Below are 20,800 nucleotides of genomic sequence, written 5' to 3'. Positions count from 1 at the left end.
GAGCATCATCTAATCCAGTTTTGTTACGGTAACCCTCCTGCTTTCTTCCTCCGTGTCTTCTCCGGCCGAGCCGCTCAGTGTTTCCCGCCCACCCGCGCCATCCTTCCTCTCCGGTCACGGTAAAAATGTGACTAAGCAATCCGAAGTCAAAGCCTCGTCGCCCTCCCCGTCCGAAGCGATTTCGCTGCCGCTGCCTCTCAATGATGCTCAGCTGCGAGTGTGCGTATGCGCACGTGTGCGCGCGTGACCGACAGCGCAGGGGGGAGCCAACCGGGACCAAGCTGCAGCTACACGAGCGGAGGAAGACGCTAATGAGCGCGTGACATCAGGTTTGCGCGAGAGTCGCCGAGGTTCAAATACACGACGGCGAGGGTGACTGTCACTATTTAACTTTGTTTGGCCGTGGTTTGCACCCATTGGGTCTTCGTTGACGTCATATACCAACACCCCCCCCCCCCCCATCTATACACCTGAGCACACACGCACATGCGCGAGTCTCCCCTGTGGAGATAGACACACGCGTGCACACATCCAACTCCAACTGGTATTTATTGAGTCTGGTTTGATGTCTTGAAGGCACCAAATATGTTTTCACAAAAGCCGCAAATTCACTTGCTACAATTATTTCAGTGTTGCAATTGTTTTATTTGGAACAGAGAGATATCCATTTTTCTTTTCATTCATTTAGGTGCAGAGTTGAGTGCAGTCGGATGATGATGGGATGACGGTTTGAATTATGGGACATCTGTGGGATGTGTAGCCGGTTGCTCACAGAGGAGTGGTGCAGTTAAGATGTCCTGAAACATACAAACAAAAACTGGTTCAGATTTTGTTATTGCTTTCTATCCACATGTGGAATTTCTACACTACTGACCCTCGCCTGCTGAAGGTCAGAAGGGTAACGGGTTGTCCGTGGAAACATGCGTCCAACTGGTGGGCTGAGAGGAGAAAGTTGACGGACCCTGGAGCCTTTCTTGTCGTGTGTACCGATGTGGTCCTGAAGCCAAATGTGGTGTAGCCTCTCAGGCAGGACAGGTGATATTGTTAAAGACCAACCCCGCTGTATGTTCCCGTTTATAGACCTGGCTGAGCCGGCGTGATGAGTCTCAAAACAACTGCACTTGGTCTTCAATTACACATTAATGAATTCACTGTTTCCTTCCCCTGAGGAAATGTAATTATCTCTATTATGTCACCAGTTGTTAACCTGCCGGAGTCTTTACCCACAGGTCATTCTTTAAATAAATAGTGGATTTATTAAAAAGAAATTAAAAACAAGGCTGGAAAATGAGCCAGACCACATTGATATATGCTCACATTTGATTACTTGCTTCTCTAAACTAAGGCTATATATCAAAATGTTTCTTCAAGGGTAAAACACTTCTCGATGAGCTCAAAGGATATTAGCAGTGACAGGCAGGTAGAGGATGTCTGTCTCAGTGCGGATGATGATGTCCTGGGAGACGTTTGTCTTTGGCTCCGCCTCTCCTGCTTGGACCTCACACATGGCAAACAGCTGAACCTGCAGTTCAACATGCAAGCCTGCAGGCACCTGGACAGACATACAGCACACTGCGTATGTCGTTTTTCAACACTTAGGCGATAACTTCTCCTCACTGAATTTAAACATGCGTTTCACGATTTCATCCAGCGGGGAACTTACAGGCCCAGGGTTGTAGATGACCCGGAGGCCTGTAGCAGGAGGAGGCTGTTTCACGTGGAACCTTGCAGCGAGAGAGAGATCGAAAACAAACCACCAATAGTTACAGCTCATAGTTTTCCCTTTGGACTTGAAGGTGACGCATAAATCGCCTGCACCCATCCACAGAACTCTTTTCTTTGTTTCCCTTATTTCAAAGCCTACATTTGCCTGTGCATTTACGGACCCACACTTTCATCTATCCACATTCTGGTGTCTTACCCGCAGGTGTCGACACCCACATTCTTCATCACCACAGTAATGGCAGAGGAGGTGCCCTCCTGCAGGGTGCCAAAGTCAACACGGGACGGGAGCAGCAGGAATCCCCTCGCTATGACACTGGGATCGGTCAGGGAAATAGTTCGACACTTCCTCCTCACCGGCTCTTCCACTGCCAGGAACTGGAATAGCCGAAGTGATGAATGCATGTGTGAACAGAATGTGTGTGATAGAGTGGTAGAGAGAGAGAAGCATGTGTACGGGAAACTGTATTTTTTTTTAATTGCAGGATTACAGGATACAGTGGTATATCACCACCTCTAGATGTCACTTTAGGACACCGTTTAATAATCATAGACAACATGTCAAACCAAGGAAAATGTTAACAGTATACAGAACTACCATCTTTAGACAGAAAGCTCAAATCGATGTAAGTTTTTAGATAATAGTATGATGTGAATGTTTGGCTACCTGCTCATTTGGTACGCTGCAAGGTTTAGAGCCGAGCATCGAGGCTGGCAGTCGGACTTTAGTCCTCCTGGGCTTTCCAGTCACATCCACCAGCACTGACTTGCATTGCCCGGTTGAACCCCTCAGACTGCTTTCACCTGGCACAGACATACACACACAAAGACACCGTCGTTCATCCATTCATGCCGCTGAAAGTGCTCAGCGGACTTAACCTGCATAACAACCAACTTGGAAGTTGTCTGAAAAAGCAACGTGAATCACATTCAGCCTCAAACGAGCCAGAACAGTAAGTTTCCTTTAGTATCGTGGGTCTTTCCACCATGCCGCCAAGAAATGGGACAGGTTAATGTACTCGCTTGCCTGATGGTGCTTTAAATAGAAACCAGACTGTGCCCTCAAAATGCCCTGCAATATTCAGATGTAGTTCCTGATGAGGGAATTCATTTGAATATGAAACGACAGAGGAAGGTGGGGAACAAACCGGCAGTCTGAGGCGTGGGGTTGGTGGGCCTTTTTTCAAGCATCCGGTCACTTCTTCCTGCATGGCTAAGAGCAAAACAACTGGATGTGTCAGGATGGGTTGCATGAGCAAATATAAACATCATGTAGACAAGCAAAATCAAACAAATAAATAGTTCTTAACATCCTCTTTATTACCTTGCCGATTGAGAGGGTGTTGGGTTTAAGGGTCGCGGGGCTGCAGTTGCAAACACAGACACGGTATATGATATAGTTTGCATGTTATTGAATCAACAGTTAGCGGTTTGTATGCACCCCGACAGTGGCTTTAAGAGTTCCTGTCCGTTTGTCCCCAGGTTTGTCAGTACGGATTCCCAAGAGGACGCCTTTAAAAATGGAGTTTCCTTGAGTAGCTCCTTGACAGTATAATAACTTACTCTTCTCTTGTGGGGCATCTTTCAGGAACGCCTCAGTGCTGCCTGACTTGGGGAACGGAGGGAGATCCATGGATAAACTCCTCATGTCTGGCATTTGGTGCTCTCGCAGAGTCTGGAACAAGCAACAGTGCCGTGTCTCCTTCTGTACATTTTATGCGTAATGTCAGAAATGGCGAATCAACATGGGTTACAATGTTTTTTTTACAATGATGCCGACTCAATAATTTAAGAAAATGCATCTAAATACATGTATAGTAAATTGAAGAGAACACATACAGTACCTGGTATAATGGAACATTTTCTGGGTGGAAAAAAGGGATCACGGACTTCTTCCTCAGAGCCTCTCTGTGAGCCTGCTCTTCACATTTCTCCTGTCTGAGGCACACAAATAAATGATAAGTTGACGGCTACTAGTGCAAATGTACTGGTAGCCATCGTAGTACCATCATTTCCCACTATTGTCCTTTATTCGGACTGCAGAAGCTGCTGTATTTTCACTCCAAACAATTCAAACGAGAATCACTGCATCCACACAAAGACATGACGGCGAAAAGCCAGTTATACAATTAACTCACACCAATGTGACTAACAATTGTTTGGGATGTGACGAGTGAGCATAGGCGTAGGTCTGTCAGTCAGGATGCAGGGAACATGTCCCCCTCAGTATCTAATAGACGTGCATTTGTAGATAAACTTCCCCCAACAAAAGACTCAGAAGAGTAAATCATGCCTCCACGTGTGCTGACTCAGCAGGGAGAAGTTGATCGACACAACAGTAAATATATGAAAGCAATACAGAATGCCTGAGAGCCTTACTGCATCATATTCCCTCCCCCATCATGAATTATCACCTGCCGCCTGAATTCTGTATTTTCCTTTACATAAATTAAGACCTTTCCGCCATAAATTGGTGCATAAAAATTCACCAAATGTTATCTTGGTGCAATAAAAAGGTATCAGTAAAACTAATTGTCGCTACTTATGAAGGTACTTAATGTCAAGAAGAGACGTTTGGTCTTCACACACAATCACAAAACGGTGCGAGAAGCTACGTATATATTTACCTGTGCTGTGTCAGCCTTTCAGTCCACTTTGACTCCTTTCCATTGGTGCAGCTGGATAAGAGAACAGTGTATTATACAAACGCATGAACCAGTGTTTAGAGAGCGTTAACATTATCCGTTCATGCACGCCATTTTAATCTCCAAAACCTGTCACTCGCTGCTGTGGCTGTGTCTTCTGAAACATCCGGCTGCTCAATTGGGTCTCCAACTCCTTGGCTGTACAGATTGGCTAAGTCCACTGTGGATGCGTACAGAAGGAATTGGAAGAGATTAACTTCCGGCGAAGTGTTCTGAGCCCGTAACACCAAACCACAACTAAAATGACATGAACTACTGTGCTCAACTCTCACGACGAAATACTGAACTTCAAACCTCCACCATTATCTTCATTCAGTGAAACAGAAATCAAGCAATTCATTGCATGTTAATAGAGTATCTGACACTTCATCCAGCCCTCCAACACACCATTATTTATTTCCACAAAAAGGGACTGGAAACATTCCCACAAACTGATTGAATTTTCTCACTAATTAAAAACAATCACAACTAGGTAGGTCTGCTTAATTAGTTGAAATTGAATAAAAGAAACCAGGGAATTGCAAATGGAACATTCGTTTCAGTCGACTCGTAACAGGACACATTGTTCAAACACAGCCTACAAAACGACAAAAAGCAGTCACCCACCTGAAGTCCTCCAGTCAAAGATGTGACCTGCATCCTCTTCTTCAGCAAAAGACTTTAAAGTACAACATTAACAATTAACATTTATACCGTACAAAATGACTGTATTTGCTATTCGTAGAGTTTTCCATTTCAGTATGCAGTATGCTTCTGATAACATCTTCTTGTCTGTTGTACGATCCCAGTCAAAGTAAAGGCATCTGGTAATATACCAATGGTGCATTATACTGTGTGTGTGTGTGTGTGTGTGTGTACTCACCAGGACCAGATTGAGCAGATCACTGGCATGAACAGTCTCCTCCTCAGTGCGAGGGTCTTTGAATTCCATGTCCTCTGATCGCTGCTCCCTCACCATCAAACTCTCAATATATTCCTGCAATCAAATCAAAAGGCAACTTTCAACATTTGTCAATATCCTGCAAAATGTGATGTCACGCTCAAAACCAGACCACACAGTGTATCGTCCTTTCACAGCAGAAGTATCGCAACATGTTTCAGGGCCAACAATCACATTTACCGCCACCGATTGAGGTCTCGTCACATGTCGTGCTGGTTTTAAATACGGGCTAAAAAACAGAGCTGTAATACGCGGGTTTGTTGTTACCTTCAGTCGTGTGTCGACAGTATTTTTGAGTGGAGCGGCGAATGGTCGGTGCTGGTACAGTTCCCTCATCTCCAGGACTTTAGGGCAGCTTCTGAGAGGTTGCCGCTGTGCTGCAGAACCAGCGGCCCCATCTCTCAGAGTCAAACCTCGTCCCATGTCAGCACCGAACGGAGGACCCGGGCTCTTCTTCTGGAATGGAGAGACAGTGCAGAGGGTAGAAAAACGTCAGCGTCGGGCCCCGAGTGTACTTGTACAACATGTGTATTTGTTCACACCTGTACCTCTATTCCAGGGAAGTCAAGCCAGCTGCGGTTTCTGAGGTTGGGCGGGGTAATGTCAGGGTTCTGTTTCCCCAGCAGCCACTGGGACCACACACTCTGGTGGCCGGGCTTCAACATGGTGATGCCAAACTCATCTGAAAACAGTCAGAAAGGTCACATGGAGATTCAGAAGGCTTTCCCTGCCTTTGAAAGATATTTGAGAGAGAAAAATGCGCCCAAATGGACCATTGTTCTGCTTTTAGTTGAAATATGGCTCGATCAAAGAATAAAACTGTTGTAATTATTATGATCATTGGTTGAGTGTTAGTTTTCTTGATTTCGGACCTTGTGCGTCTGGCAGTGGTTCCTTCAGCAGGGCTATGGTCGGGTCAGAATAGGCCCGGTCAAGCAGTTCCTCTACAGTGTGAGAGCTCAGTAGTTCAGTACCCGAGCCGTCCTCATGCACCACAAACAGCCTGGAACACAAGATGATGTTTACAGGGTTTCGGCAACGTTGCCAGCTAAAAACGCCACGCAAAGTTCATGTTTAAATGTTGTCTCAATACTGCTGACTTTGTATTCATGCAAAACACATTCTATTTTGTACACACAGCAACTATAAGAGAGAAATAAAAAGTGGAATAATGGACAGAGGCCCACCTGGGAGAATGTTCTCTGTGTTTTACATTCATCTTGGCCATTTCTCTGTCCTCCTCCTCCTCCTCTGGCTGCTCCTCATCCTGTTTAAGAGTGCTCGGAGCAGGGCTACAGTTCAACACGGATAACTGTCCATCTTCCATCACCTGTGACACACACACACACACACACACACACAGAGTCTCCATGAGGCCTTGCTTCTCTGAGACTATGAAGGACTGTCTCTTTAAATTCTCGAGGTTTCTCAGTGCTCGCCACAAACACGCACCACACCAGCCCTTCCAATAATTCAAACCTGGAAGTGGTTGCCATCGGGGTCTGTAACGTCACAGGCCACTATGTCTGCATGACTCATGGTGTAGCTTCCTGGTCGGTTTGTGGGAGTGCAACCTTTCGGACTTGGGGTTACAAGTGGGTCAGACGAGTACACGCACTTGCCATCACTTTGGATGTGTAGGAGCCCCGCACTGGATGGGAACACCTTGGATGCACAGGGACACACACACATTTGTATTAATCTACACATTACTTAAAAAACTGACTTTTGCTGTGAACCACCCACCTGATAGGCTCCTTGGTTGTTCCCACTGACGATAGTTCCATCAGCTAAAGAGACGTGAGCCGTGTGTCGCTCTGGGTACATCACCACTGTGGGGAAGCCGTCCCGCTCCACCAACACCACTCGCTCCTTGGTAGACGCGCTTGCACATGCACTCCTCTCAGCATTCTCCGCCACAGTTCCTTCTGCAAACACGCTCTCCTCACCATTCTCACCGCTTTCTCTTTCATCGCACACATGCTCACACTCGCGGAACTCTGCACCAGCGTGTCCAGCACCCTCGTTGTCAGGCGCTTTCCCTGCGCTGTCCCCGCTAATCTCCTCTCCACAAGTATGCCGGAAGTGCACGGCCTCATTCTTGCTGTCCGCACAGCGCTTGACACACACACACTCAGATTCACACGCACATTCAGAAGTTGATTGAAGGGTCACACTCTCAGGCTGCTCCCCTGGAAAGTTAACAGACGCACAGGTCAGATCAAAGAATCCATCTTCATTTAAAAATGAAGATGCGCTACATTACCACATGTTCAGATGGGACTGTCTGGTTGCTGTATGTGCATGGGAGCCAAGTATTTAATGTGTATGCACTGTATGCTGGTCACCCGTGTGTTGCGGTGTGCTTGGTGGTCTGTCTTTGCAGAGACTGGTGATCCTGGTTCCGTCTGCATGTTCTACACTCAGAGATCCGTCTGTGTTCTGGACAGAAACCACCAGATCCTCTCGGCTCAGCATCACCTGACACAGCGACACATGCCGAGATAAAACTCCCAGCGATAACGCGCACCATTTTTGAGACTCTATCACAAACCTATTGAAACGTTGACATCAGAATAACATTGTCAAATTCATTGTGAAACACCGAAAAACAACTTGAATAACACGACACTGGAGTCAACTGGTAACCCGTTGACTGTCAGGAGTAACACTGCACTCTTACCTGGTGGGTGATGGGGTCTGTCGTCTTGAAGACGAGAAGAGGCGCGGTGGGTACGTGTTTGTGTGTGGTCCCCACGGTGTGGATGCGAGCTCCAGATGGAGTAGTAGTTAACCAACACCCGCTCTGATTATCAGGCTCCTTCTGGAAGCTCTGCTCTGTTTAGACACAACATACAAAGACAGCGCTGCTTACTTGTCCTCACAGCAGGGGGCTCGTCGTGTTCATTCGATGGTGTTTTGTATTCACTGGTGCTGCACTCTAACCTTTGCTGTTGTCCTCAGTTCCTTGAGAGGTGTTTTCCTCCTCAACCTCAGAGTCAGGGACCCACACCGGACCAGAGTCCTGGCTGAAACTGACCGAGCCATCTGCAAACAGAACCTGCAGTACACGTGTGATTTGTGTGCCATAAGAGTGAGTAAGAAGTCGTTAACTGGCTGGAATCTGAGCCTTTATGTATGAAAATGTGTGGACAGAAGGTTTACCTCTGTGGACCCGTCTCTCATGTGTCGGACCACAGCTCCCCGGCATGTGACAATGCGGGACAGTTCCTTGGAGAGCGAAGGGTCCTGAAGCTGCCCTACAGCTCCCCGACCATGAAGAGGAAAGCCCTGTTTCACCAGCATACCCTGCTCTTCTGAGGACACTCCTGGACACACAAACGTACGTCATAAATGTTTGAGAATGAGTCATACATGGGAATATAGCAGTTATGGAATACCATGCTCAAATATCAAAGAGGGCACATTCAAAGTCCTCTTCTGCCAAAAGTGTGTGAGCAGGTGAATCTGTGAGTGTGGGAGATGTTATTCTCCTCTCACAGCAACACATGAAGCTTTGTAAAACTACACTCTGGAAGACACACACACACACACACACACCTGTGGATGAGTGTGTACATACATTCCTGAGAAAGTGGATCACTGACCGTGTGCATCTTCTCTCAGAAATTGCAGCAGCAGGCCATTAGGAACAGACAGGTTGAGACTGTTGAATGGCCTTGATGTCAATGCTGGCTGGCCTTCACACACCTTAGACTGCACACACTCCTACACAGAGAAATACACACGTACATACTGTATGAGCAATGCTCTAATAACAGTAATACAATCATCACATCAAGTGTAAGATAAAACTACATCCCAATCCATACAGCAAATGGAAAAAAAAAAAAAAAGTGGAATAAGACAGGAAAAATGTATTTATTATTCCTGAAATTTGTCTAATACTTGGTGGAGAAACCTTTGCTTGAGTATTCTTTTGTGCATCCATGTCCGTATGTGGAACCTGGGACTCTGGAGGTCTGGTGAGGCTGGCTGGGCTGTGAGTCTTGGAGGGAATTGAATCCCGGTGTGTCCTCTTGGAGCGGTTGGTGGAGGAGGAGCGAGGGGTGGGGACGAATGCAGAGGCCTCTGGGGCCACCAGCGCCGTTTCCTGGGGACCCACTAGAACATCCCAAAACAGAACCAAAGTAAAGATGCCTGCACTGTGACGAAATGTAAATATTGTTTGATCCACACATATTCAGAGAACTGAGATGGAACAGTGTATCAGCATATTCAACCTGTTTTCCAAATATAAGCAAAGATTGAAAGATTTAAAAACAAATTCAAATTCACAAAGGCTAAAATCTTATGTGGTATGAATGCAAAACCTCTGTATTCTCCCGCGGGACCATAGAAACTGTATGAAAGGTGGATTCCATTGTCCAAAACTGCTGAGAGGGAGCCCTGCTTCACTCTTTTCATCTCCACAGGCTCCGACACTGAAAAGGACACACACACGCACACTCTCAGGTATGGGTGTGACGATTCTCAGGATCCACGGTTCGGTTCATGTCTCAGGTTTTTTTGTTTTTTTCCTGAGACGGAACCGTGAGGGAAATCTCACGGTATCTTTGTTTCTTCATTCGTTTTAAGTATTATCTATTTAATGACGTACAAATTTGCAAGAATGGATAAAAAGAATGATAAAATTACAAAACAGGCCCTCTGGGCACAGGGTGTTTGGGCTGGGCAATATGGAGGAAATCAAATATCACAACATTTTTGACCAAACATCTCGATATCGATATTCCAACAACACCGTAGGTTTGACTGTTGGTGCTTTCACAGAACATTCCACAATGAGATTTTAGACAATCATCTGTAATGTGGATATAATGAATAAGTGGGTAGAGGCAAATAACAGAGCAGCTAGAACAGTTACATCACTTTACTGTAATGCAACCTTTGACACCAGCAAACAACAACAGATGATATCTAGTCTTACATCTCAATATTGACATTATATTAATATATTGGCCTGTTGCTTAATATCTGTAGCATCTTTACCATTCAAATCTTCTCTTCTACCATTGGTGTCTTTGTCTTGGGGCTGAGGGAGAGGATTTGCAACGTGATTGATGTGGGTGTAGAAATGGTGGCCATCCTTCTTCACCGCCACTTTCACGAGGCTGGAACCTGGAGTGACAACAGTACAGAACGCATTGGGCTTATGTGGGGAAAAAACCCCACTCGGTATCAGTGAGGAACAACTGAGGCGCACTTTGCTTTTCATGCACAGTCTCACTTACGGTGACCGACTTTCCCAATTACGCAGCACAGCAGACACATGCAGATTTTGATCATTTTCTACAACCGTATCTGTGTCTGAATTACCTTCAACATAGCTGACAGTCTCCACAGTGATGTGTCCTCCGTCTGAAGGGAAAAGGTACTGGCAACGACCCGACACATGGATCAACTTTCCACCCATGCTGTAGCCTGTGAAACCCTTCACGTCGCACACAGACACACAAAGTGTTACTACAATCACTTTTCAGCATCCCTCTTTGATTGGATGTGCAGGTATTAACTCCTACACGGGCTAATTGGTGGTATTGGAAACTAAATACCGTCAGACAGAACTAAAGCAAGAATAAAATGTATTAATGGTTTTGTGTGTATGCCCTCACATTGAAGGGCTCCTCTGTCGGATGCAAGTCTTTGTTTTCCTCCACAGGGAGTGCTGAGCTCGCGGCCGTCTCTGTTCTGCCACGAGACAAACTGGACTCCCCCTTTTGCTGCTTGCTTTCCGGTCCATTCTCCTTCTTTGATTTCTTGGCAATCTCCTCCTTTAGGTGCTCTTGCTCCAACTTCCAGGCCTGTAACATCATGCGCACGTTAATATACACACTGAACCATCGCTGGGTGTGCCTCGTGCACGAGGTCAGCTAAGACAAGCTACGGCCCCGCGCCACCACCGAAGGATAAGTAGTTATAGATGATGGTTGGATGCATTTACTGGTTAGCTCTTTAAATCCTGCTTAGGTCCGAGATTCCACAACTACTGACGAGGAAAATCCCCACAGCTCTTTGAGGAAACTAAATCACCACGTAAGAGGGGGTCAGGTTTAATTTAGCCATCTCAGCAGATTTCTGTAAAGGGTCTAAAGAGTTACTGCATTACTGCTGAAAGGCCAGAACAAAGCAAACCGTGAAGGCAAATGTTGATGTGTTCTACTGACTTTAAGGGAGCCTTTTTTGATGACTGGCTCCAGAATGTCCTCCTCCTCTGCAGAATCCGTCACCTTTTCTTCTAGTCCAGGAACAAAACAAACATTGTAACTGTATGGTGTATCGTGACATCGATAAGAGATTTCTGTTGACAAGCTACCTTTTGGAGCCTCAGCAGGGCTGAGATCTCTGAGTTGCATTGCCTCTCTCTTCAATTCTTCCTCTTTAGTCCAATCTGAAATGGTATCTGCCACGTGCTCCAGGTAATTCCTACCCGAAGATAACGATGACATTTGAAGTCTATGTAACATTCTACACATACTTCCACTAGTCAGATTATATATGCTACGGACTGATGAAAAAAATGGCTTATTTTGCTTTCTCACATATCAAATAAGCAGATTACTATTCATGTCCTGTGAGAAGAAAAATGTGGACTTGCACTCTGACCTGAACTTGACATCAGTGTGAAGCCGGGCTACATCCCAGAGCTCCTTGCACTGGCGATAAGGGCTCATTGGATTGTGACAAAAGATGTACAGGATGTTGTTATGACTTCCTCTGAAAGTGTCCAAGCAGCGGTATTCTCCCGAGGCTAACTGGAGTACCTGCAAATAAAATAAAATGGAATTTGTACGTGCAAAATTGAAAGAACATGAAATACGCGAGGGGGTTTTCAATTCAACAAATTGCGTTTTTTGGGTGGAATAACATTGCCATGGTGTTTTAATGAACCTTGAAAGACAAGATTAGACAGGTCACCTGTGGGAAGATGGAGGCACTGTGGTGTTCAGTGTAGTGCCAGTCAAACAGAGATCTCAGCCGACTGCTCTGAATGTCACGCAAGTCCAGCTGGCAACACGCCCTCCCTCTGATCTGCTGGAGACATGCAACCTTATTAGGAGAAGAATCTGAACAAATGTTCAGCTGCAGTAGTATGAACAAACAATACCTCTGTGAGATCTTCAGTGAGCAACATCGGCCCTACAGTTGAGAGAAAGCAATCACGTTTCTTCAGTCAGTTGCATTGTGTAATATACTATGTGCGAGCCAAAGACAGTAATTGAATTAATCATGGTAGAAACAGACCTTTAGTCCGTAGGTTATCACGCTGCTGTTTGGCGTAGGACAGTGGGTTGTCCCAGGGGATTATTGTGGGTGTCTGTTGCTGTGCTGGGTACAGTGGTCCCAGTGGTCCCAGTGGTCCAGGAGCATTCTGCAGTACACCGTTTGGGTCCAGCCTGGTCAGGGGCATACTCTCAAACACACTCTGATGAATCAAACGCTCCACCTCCAGCCATGACACAATATCTGTGGGATTTCATAACATCATGAGAATATAAATCTCTCAGAGACGGAGCAACGAGTCCAATGACATCAGCCATGAAAATGCTGAGCAGCTGCTCTCTGACCATCGGTGCAGTAGTGCTGCAGCTGCTGTTTGATTGCCATCCGGCAGGAGTTGCTGTCTCTCGGCCGAGCTACAGACTGGATCAGCTCCCACACTGGAGACCTCCTCATCATGGACAGCTCCACCTCGGCTGGATCAAAACCCTGGACCGCCTATGAGGGACACATGTACACACACACACACACACACACACTTCTAATAACAATAAGGTCAGAATGGGACCGAGACTACATAAACTATACAGACTATTTGGAACCACAATAGCAAATTCCACATGGACAATAAAAATTAATAATTTATACACAGAAAATCGACTTGCATTGATATTCCTTAAGCGCATTGCCATCTCATCATGGTGTCTGATGACCAGAGGGTGCTCAGACTTCATCTGCATCTCCTCTACTCCAAACTTCTCCTCTAGCATCTAACAAAAAAAAGAGAATAGATCAGAGACAAATTAAGGTGCACACACACATTACACACACCACACCTCCTTTTTGGAGACAGACGAGTGAAAGAAAGGAAAATATATCATACAATGTAACTTGTCCGAGCAACAACAGTTGTCTCAGTCAGAAGGTTTCAGTTTCTGTCATAATTCAACATTGTAAGATTCTTTTCATCTCTCCTGTCACATCTGTGGTGTCAGATCACTTTTTATTAAACGCAAAGGGACACTTTTATGTCCTTATAATGTTGGTGCTGATGTATTCAGCACTCATACTGGACTGTCAAATTTAACTTTTCTTGGTAAAGTTGCGAACTAACCAACTAAAGCATTTGTAAAATGTAAATCAACTTCTATTGTCTCACAGTGAAATGTAGCCTCTGCATTCATCCCATCCCAGTATTCGGAGCAGAGGGGGAGCCTTGCTCAAGGGCACATATGCAGCGCCCAGGAGGCGAACTTAACACCTCTCCAGCTACCAGTCCATGCTCAACACTTGGTCTCTGTGGGGACCTGAACCTACGACCCTCTGCTGACCAAGCCAAGTCTCCAAGGACTACTGCTGCCCTCTAGTGCTGTATAATAAAACATAAAAATAGAAAAGACAGAGCCGACCCACTTCCTCTCACATGCTCGCTCCAAGCGCATGAAGGAGAGTATTACAACCCCCCCCCCCCTCCCAAGGCGAAACTTTGACCACTGAACTGAACTTCATTTTTTGTACACGTATTTTTTTGGGTCGTCGACCTGCATAGGTCCACTGTACCTTCTTGTGTTCTTCATTCTGTGTTGTTGTCAGCAGACGATTTAACATGTGGCGTCTCTCCGCGTTGGTGTGTACGAGAGGCAGGAAGCTTTGGAGCATGAAGCTGACCAGCTGATAGTCTAACCCGAGGCCGTTGTGAGGTTGGGCCTCAGCCACGCAGGGCAGGGTGGACACAGACGGCTCTGTTGAAATCACCACCTGAACACACAAATCCACAGACGGACGGACGGACGGACGGGGGGGGGGGGGGTAAAAAGAAAAAGCATTCAATGCAATGCCATAATCGCCATCAAAAGTAGGCGGCAACACTGAACACATGAAATGACATCTGGCTGTTTAATTTCAAAGCACAAACAAATGTCTCGTTTCAGCGACGGTTCAGCGTTAGACATTGTCGATCACAAAAATACTTACCTGCTGGTAATATGTCAAAAGATTGCTGATGTCACACACAGATAATGAGGGACCATTAAATCAAGGTCTGACCACACACTGACCTGCTCCAGCATACAGTGCATGATCAGAGGCACAGAGCAGGCTTCGGGGGGAACCAGGTCCAGGAGGCTGCAATAGAAACGCATGTCCACATCTGCAGAGAGAGGAGGCTGCTGGGCCTCTGTCCACAAAGGAGAGAAGGGAGGTTTGTCATCAGAGTCGTGAATATCTAACACAAAAAATAAAAAAAAACAGACACAAGCATGTGCCAAAGATACATGAAAAAAGAAGGCTATACCTTGGTCTGTTGGCCTTTGTTCAAACACTGGTTTCATTTTGGAGCGTGGCGTCAGGGGCACAACCTGGCACAAACACACCACAAAGTAATACTTTTTCCATCGATATCCAGCCACGTAATTACTGTTCAATGGGTACCGTGGAGGTCCACTTTAAATTCCTCTGGTTGAGGCGGCCAATAAAGGAATGATTCAAGTTAAAGAGTAAGGCTCCAGAGAGGGCATGCTGTTTAATTGGTTTATTTGTGTCAGTGTGTGTGTGTGTGTGTGTGGTCTCTCGGATGCACAGGATCTCTCAGTCGACTACTTTTCTTTTATCCACAAGGGGGCGTTCAAGGACTCTGTAATGCTGACCTTTTGAACACACTGAAAATAACCAGCAGATTAATCGACAATGAAAATACACCTTATTTGCAGCCCTGTTGTAAAGTTGTACTGCATGCATGAGTGTATATGTGTACCTCTGCAGGCTGTGGATCCAACCCAACAACAGTAGGTACACTGATGAGATTTATGTTGTTCAGGTAGTGCTGATGCTGCCTGCGCCAGTCCAGACAGTCATAGATGACCTTGGCAACACCCTCAAAGATTCGGCTCCCCATCTCCAGCTGGACACACAGATTAGGATTCATATTCAAAATCAAATCACAAAAAAAACAAAATGTGAAACTGACTGATAAGCAAACACAAAGAGGGCAGAGATCGTGAGAAAGACGGACAGAGACGGACCTCGAGAATGATCGAAAAAAGGGAATAGCAGGCTTCATGAGAATAGATCCACGAGACAAAACATCCGTCAACTCACCTCAGCCTCGGGGTCCTGTGTGTGGAGGGGAGGCCCGAGATCTGGGACGGTGTAGCTGAGCTGAACCGCATCATGGAGCTTGGAGTTTGGTGGCCCGCTGTCCAAAACTGCTCTCAGACCTGACCAGAATAGATCCAACTTCCTGGCCTGCACAGCCTGCTCTACACTGCCATGAACCGCTGCTTCTGACACACACAAAGGAGAAGATACTGTAATGTTGATAGCAACATATGAATAAAGTCTATGCCGGGGAGTTTGAGTACATGTAAAAGCTATGACATTGTTTTGATGCACCGCATACTGAGGCCCCTTTACCTGCATCCAGAGCCGGAGAGGGCCTCCGACTCTGCTCATCGGCCTCACAGGGGTGTTGTTCCTGCTGCTGTCGCTCAGACGTGTGCGTGTGCTCAGAACACAGTTTAATGACATTGGCTACATGTACACCGATGGCATCAAGTGCCCCGATCAGCTGGGGCTGGTAGAAGCCCAGCAGCAAGATGTAGTGTTGAGGACCATCCTGTGGTTCGTCATCTGTGGCCCAGACGTACACAACGCAACACACAGGGTGGGTTATTGCTCTCTCTCACACATGAACACACAATTTGAGTTTTTTTTTTTTACCAATGCACTTCGGTGGGTCAAAATCGTCCCTGCGTTTGAGCTTGGTCTTCTCCTTAGAAGGTGGCACAGGTGAATGCGGAGTCTTTCCCTTTTTGTCAGAGACCTTGGCCCCTCCTTTCTTCTTGCTGGCAGATTGACGACCGCTCTTTGACTTCTCCTCCTCAGCCTTAAACAGGTGTGGACAAAAAGGAATCAAATTGCACAAAAGCAAACCCCGATAAAATCAGATGAACCTCTCCTCTATTTAGCTCTGGGGGGGGGAATCCGCTCCAGTTCAACGCCGTCACGAAACGAACACAAAGAATCACATTTAATGAAGAATCACTGACCTGCTCGGCTCTCCTCCTCTGCTGATCATTGGCTTTGATGTGGAGCAGCTGGAACTTCAGTATTTTTGCCATCAAGTCACAAGCTATTTCCTCTCCTGCATCCAGCAGCACCTTAGCAGACTCTGTGACCTACACGAAGACACACAATGCACACGAAGGACAAAGGGTTTCGTAGAGACAATCAGAGCACACTGACACACAACGTATCAGAAACCCTCATTGACAAGCCCACCTCATAGAACGTGGGGACGTCATCGGGTCTTTTTGCTTTGGGATTCCCCAGTTCATTGATCTGTAACGAGGTCGGACAGGAGAACATTTTCATTTGAGAAAAAAATACAAGGTGTTAGAGTTGCACTCACAGCATTTTTGGTACCTCATTCAGTCGATCAGATAAATGATGTATTGAGTATTCATTGCATTAACCATTCATTATATCGTCAATACAGTGAGAAGGGTGACCAAATATGATTCTCATTTAATCAAATCTAAGATCTAATTGAAGCAGATCATTGTGGAATACTGAATATAAAGCATGGAGATGTGTAGAGTGGAATTTGGAACTCATGATTGTAGAAGAAAATGAGAATTTTTATTTATTTTCCGTTTAAACAAGAGCTCAAAGATGTGAAAGCTGCATAGACACACAAGGGGTTAGAGCGATAACAACATAATGACAGTGCCAAGTTCAGTTTATTTCACATGAATTAGTAACCAACTACATTAGTTTTCTGTTTAGTAACAAGTCAAGTACTGCAGTGACAGCATGTAGAGCTACAGGAGACACTGTTCATAAAAAAAACTTGAACCAAACTCAGAATACCTTTGTAAGGGTGCTGTCATAGGTCAAAAGGTTGAAGAGTTTGCGTGTTGGTTTGTGTACAGCCAAAGACAGACCCTGGGTCAGTTCCTCATCCTCTGGACGTCCCCCAACCACCAAAGACACACAGGCCCGCCATGACTCCTAAAGGGCGTTAAAAACCAGGATAATGATGAAATACACGAACACACGTTCACCATTCAAGTCAATAAACACAGGTGGCATCGATTTCCACCTAATAACTAACACTTCCGGTTGGGACTTCTTACCTTCACAATAAAAGCTCAATACCGTTTCCAATGCAATTTTTACACTTCTAATTATGGTAGTGTGACATTGTAGACGGTACTAACATTGTCTTAAAAAGCAGTTTGGAGGATATGCTACCCATTTTAAATACTTTATTCTCGCTAACGTTAACTGAAATGAAGAGTAAACATCAAGTTACACCGAAGAAAGAAGTCAGTCAGTTCGATACCAAACCTCCTCAAACTGAGCTCTGGTGAGACCAGCCTCCCAGTTCTTGTTGAAAACAGTGGGCTTCTTGGCTGAGCCCCTTCTCGCTGCTTTTGGTGGCATTAACACTCAGTGACGATATCCGGCATTAAAAATAAAACACAGAACAGCGAAATTACTCGAGCAAACACCAAATGAAGGAAGTTAAAACTACAAGTGAATCGTCTGGTGCTTGTGTTGCCCCTGGCAACCGCATCGACACCAGCATCAAGTTTCCCAAAGTGACTTCCTGTAAACTTTCAAAACAAAAGCATTTCGCATTAAATCGTCAAAAAAAGTAAAACACATTTAAATGATATATTGTAAAAATATTTCACTTTTTTTTTTTTTGGGATACGGAATATCCCTCATCAACAATGACCTACATTTTGTAGGCAATATATTAAGTATTTATCTTTCTCCACTAGATGGCAGTGTGATCTCCGGTCTGTGTGAGACTGAAATTCTCATGGGCCGAAATATTTATCCCCAAATAATAACAGTTTGCACATCATTTCACCATTTCACTATTTCATATAAATTGTAAATATTGTCTATCCATATCATAGTACACTGTGCTTCCATTCCATAAGGGAATAATCAATACATTGCAACCATTTGGAATCCAAAAATGAACCTTTTCTACTTGTTCCAGTCATTGAATGAAGCACTTGAGACACAAAACTTTGAATGACATTGTGAAAGACAGTTGGTCTGATTTCGGTGCCAGAATCAGTGAAAAAAGAAAAGACAGAAAACATCCTAAGAATGGCATTTTGGAGCACACAGGCCTACACTTCAGTGCCATTTCATCTGCATAATGAATGATAAAAGTGTTGATCCACAAGATGAGCCAAACAAGAAGAAGGAGGTTAAATCATAGCAACACCAAGTAGAGCAGCGCTCTACAAAGGTCAAGAAGCGCCTCTAATTCTACTTTGATATACTGTGTTAATCTTAAGTAGAATATAAATCAATTTTGAGCCGCAATGATGCATGCATTATGACACTAGATTTAACCTTGACCAGGTTTTATTCAAAGAGAGGAACATTTTGAATGCTAATTAGGTGAATACTAAAGTGGAATGAATATAAAGAGCGACTGCATTAAATTAATGATAATGGAGAGAGAAGTGTGAAAGGGGTCGTGGCCACTTCACCACTCCCACACACTCTCACCACTCCGGCAACAATTAAATGAGTGACAACATATCTTACTCATCATAATTTGTATTTTCATTTATTAGGTTTGCAATTATAATTTAGTTGTTGAAATGTAAAAGAAAACTGTGCTTGGGAAGGACTTTAATTTTACATTTTACTGGAAAAAGAAAACCTGGTAAGTCACCCGAAAGCATTTCCTGTTTTACTTTCAGAGTCTCTTTGCAACCCAGCTGAGAGATTGACACCAGAGATGCACTCTAACATCAATCGTCAAACTGGCTGCTCATTTTATGTTCTCCTGAGGGGTTCGTCTTGGCACATACATTTACTAAAGTAGCTACGTCATATATTCCACTTGTTTGATAGAAGCTTTTCTGGACTGTGCAGAGCTGTCTCAATGAGGTCTATTTGAGCAAGGAAAAACGCTCCAATTAAATATTTATGACTCAATACAATAAATACACTGGGCCTCTGTTGGCAAAGACTCACTGGCACTGAATTCGTGGAATGCCTTTTGCTCTATTCATCAGAGCGTATCATAAAGAATGTCATGCACAGCATCTCTGCATGTCATGATTTGATTTCCAATCGATCCCATTGGAGTCGTTATATCAATACAAGGGGCCATTGTCATGACAGTGATTTCATCAAAGGTCAAAAGTGAGACAACGCCCACTTGCAAGATGCCAGAGCGATCCACGTTACTTGGTTGTTGTCAGCTGCAACCCTTCCAGAGGCAGCGCTCTACAAAGGTCAAACTATAAGCCAGATAAAAAACTGTAGTGACACTTAAATAACACTCCGTGCACACTGCTGCAAATAGCATAGCAACATCTCAAAATATCCTTCATTTATTTTAGGAATACACTGCTGTTATCATGTGTCTGTTGTGGCTATTCTGTTTCATTTCTGTCGTTTATTGAAGAACTCCATCCCCTTTCTACTTAGTTACTCTAAATAATGTGTCTTATTCATGTTATTGTAAGATAGGACAGGAGAAAAATTAGATACCAAATTTTCTGAAGGCACTGCCCGTACTTTACACGATGCAACTCCCAGGACCTCAAGGTGTCTATGACCAATTGAGCTATCAATTCTGAATCATGTGCTCGCAGACATTTCAATGCTGGATATATATGATGGGGTATATGATGGGGAGTCGGACTTCTTTCAAATATCAAGTTGATCAACAGTCCTTCCAAGCATAAAACGCTGAAATAACTGCGAAGGCCAAGAGGCTATGAGGAAAACACACTGAATGACCAGATGAATTATCTGTGCATTTAAATGCAAACCATTGCATGAATATTGAATTAATTTCATTCATGTTGTCAACTCACAGACTGTATTCATCTCAAAAACAAAAATGTAAATAACTGTTCAGATTCTATTGCCTATTTCTTTGTACTGCATTACACCACACGTGTGTTTTTATTGTTCTGGATATTCATGGCTACAGTATTGTGCTTTGCTAGGAGAGTATGCGAGCAGAGTAGGAACATACCCTGTCAGACATTTCTTCAATAACAAAATAGCATGGACCAAGGCTCATGGAATTGCATCATGCTAGCTGCCTTAGCCACCATGCTAATGTAAGCGTGCTAACATGCTATGCTATTCTTCCATGGTATTTAATAAGTGTATATACTATGATAGCAATCTGAAG

The 20,800-nt window shown here is 44.7% G+C and overlaps 1 protein-coding gene across 1 annotated transcript; it reads right to left on the bottom strand.

The window, feature by feature from the left end:
• Positions 1 to 197: 197 nt before the first annotated feature.
• On the bottom strand, positions 198 to 18,054 carry spag17 (sperm associated antigen 17; the record flags this gene model as incomplete). Its single annotated transcript, XM_079295886.1, has 49 exons — positions 198 to 287; positions 875 to 1,045; positions 1,415 to 1,552; positions 1,664 to 1,724; positions 1,922 to 2,100; positions 2,390 to 2,526; positions 2,871 to 2,950; positions 3,047 to 3,086; positions 3,286 to 3,397; positions 3,567 to 3,660; positions 4,350 to 4,400; positions 4,497 to 4,587; positions 5,034 to 5,085; positions 5,290 to 5,403; positions 5,635 to 5,823; positions 5,916 to 6,049; positions 6,240 to 6,370; positions 6,555 to 6,697; positions 6,847 to 7,032; positions 7,114 to 7,559; positions 7,716 to 7,848; positions 8,051 to 8,205; positions 8,314 to 8,428; positions 8,533 to 8,684; positions 8,976 to 9,078; positions 9,335 to 9,492; positions 9,702 to 9,812; positions 10,381 to 10,509; positions 10,708 to 10,822; positions 11,004 to 11,192; positions 11,556 to 11,626; positions 11,705 to 11,814; positions 11,995 to 12,152; positions 12,307 to 12,423; positions 12,497 to 12,528; positions 12,634 to 12,855; positions 12,957 to 13,107; positions 13,260 to 13,379; positions 14,170 to 14,367; positions 14,667 to 14,785; positions 14,903 to 14,966; positions 15,362 to 15,508; positions 15,706 to 15,890; positions 16,021 to 16,236; positions 16,327 to 16,492; positions 16,635 to 16,784; positions 16,888 to 16,947; positions 17,479 to 17,619; positions 17,959 to 18,054. The coding sequence occupies 49 exons, from the start codon at positions 18,052 to 18,054 to the stop codon at positions 198 to 200; spliced, it is 6,522 nt and encodes a 2,173-aa protein (XP_079152012.1).
• Between the last annotated feature and the right edge of the window lie 2,746 nt (positions 18,055 to 20,800).

Source organism: Melanostigma gelatinosum, assembly GCF_949748355.1.
Source record: "Melanostigma gelatinosum genome assembly, chromosome: 23".
Taxonomy (NCBI): domain Eukaryota; kingdom Metazoa; phylum Chordata; class Actinopteri; order Perciformes; family Zoarcidae; genus Melanostigma; species Melanostigma gelatinosum.
The sequence above is the reverse complement of the archived record's forward strand: the minus strand, read 5'-3'. Positions and strand labels throughout refer to the sequence as shown.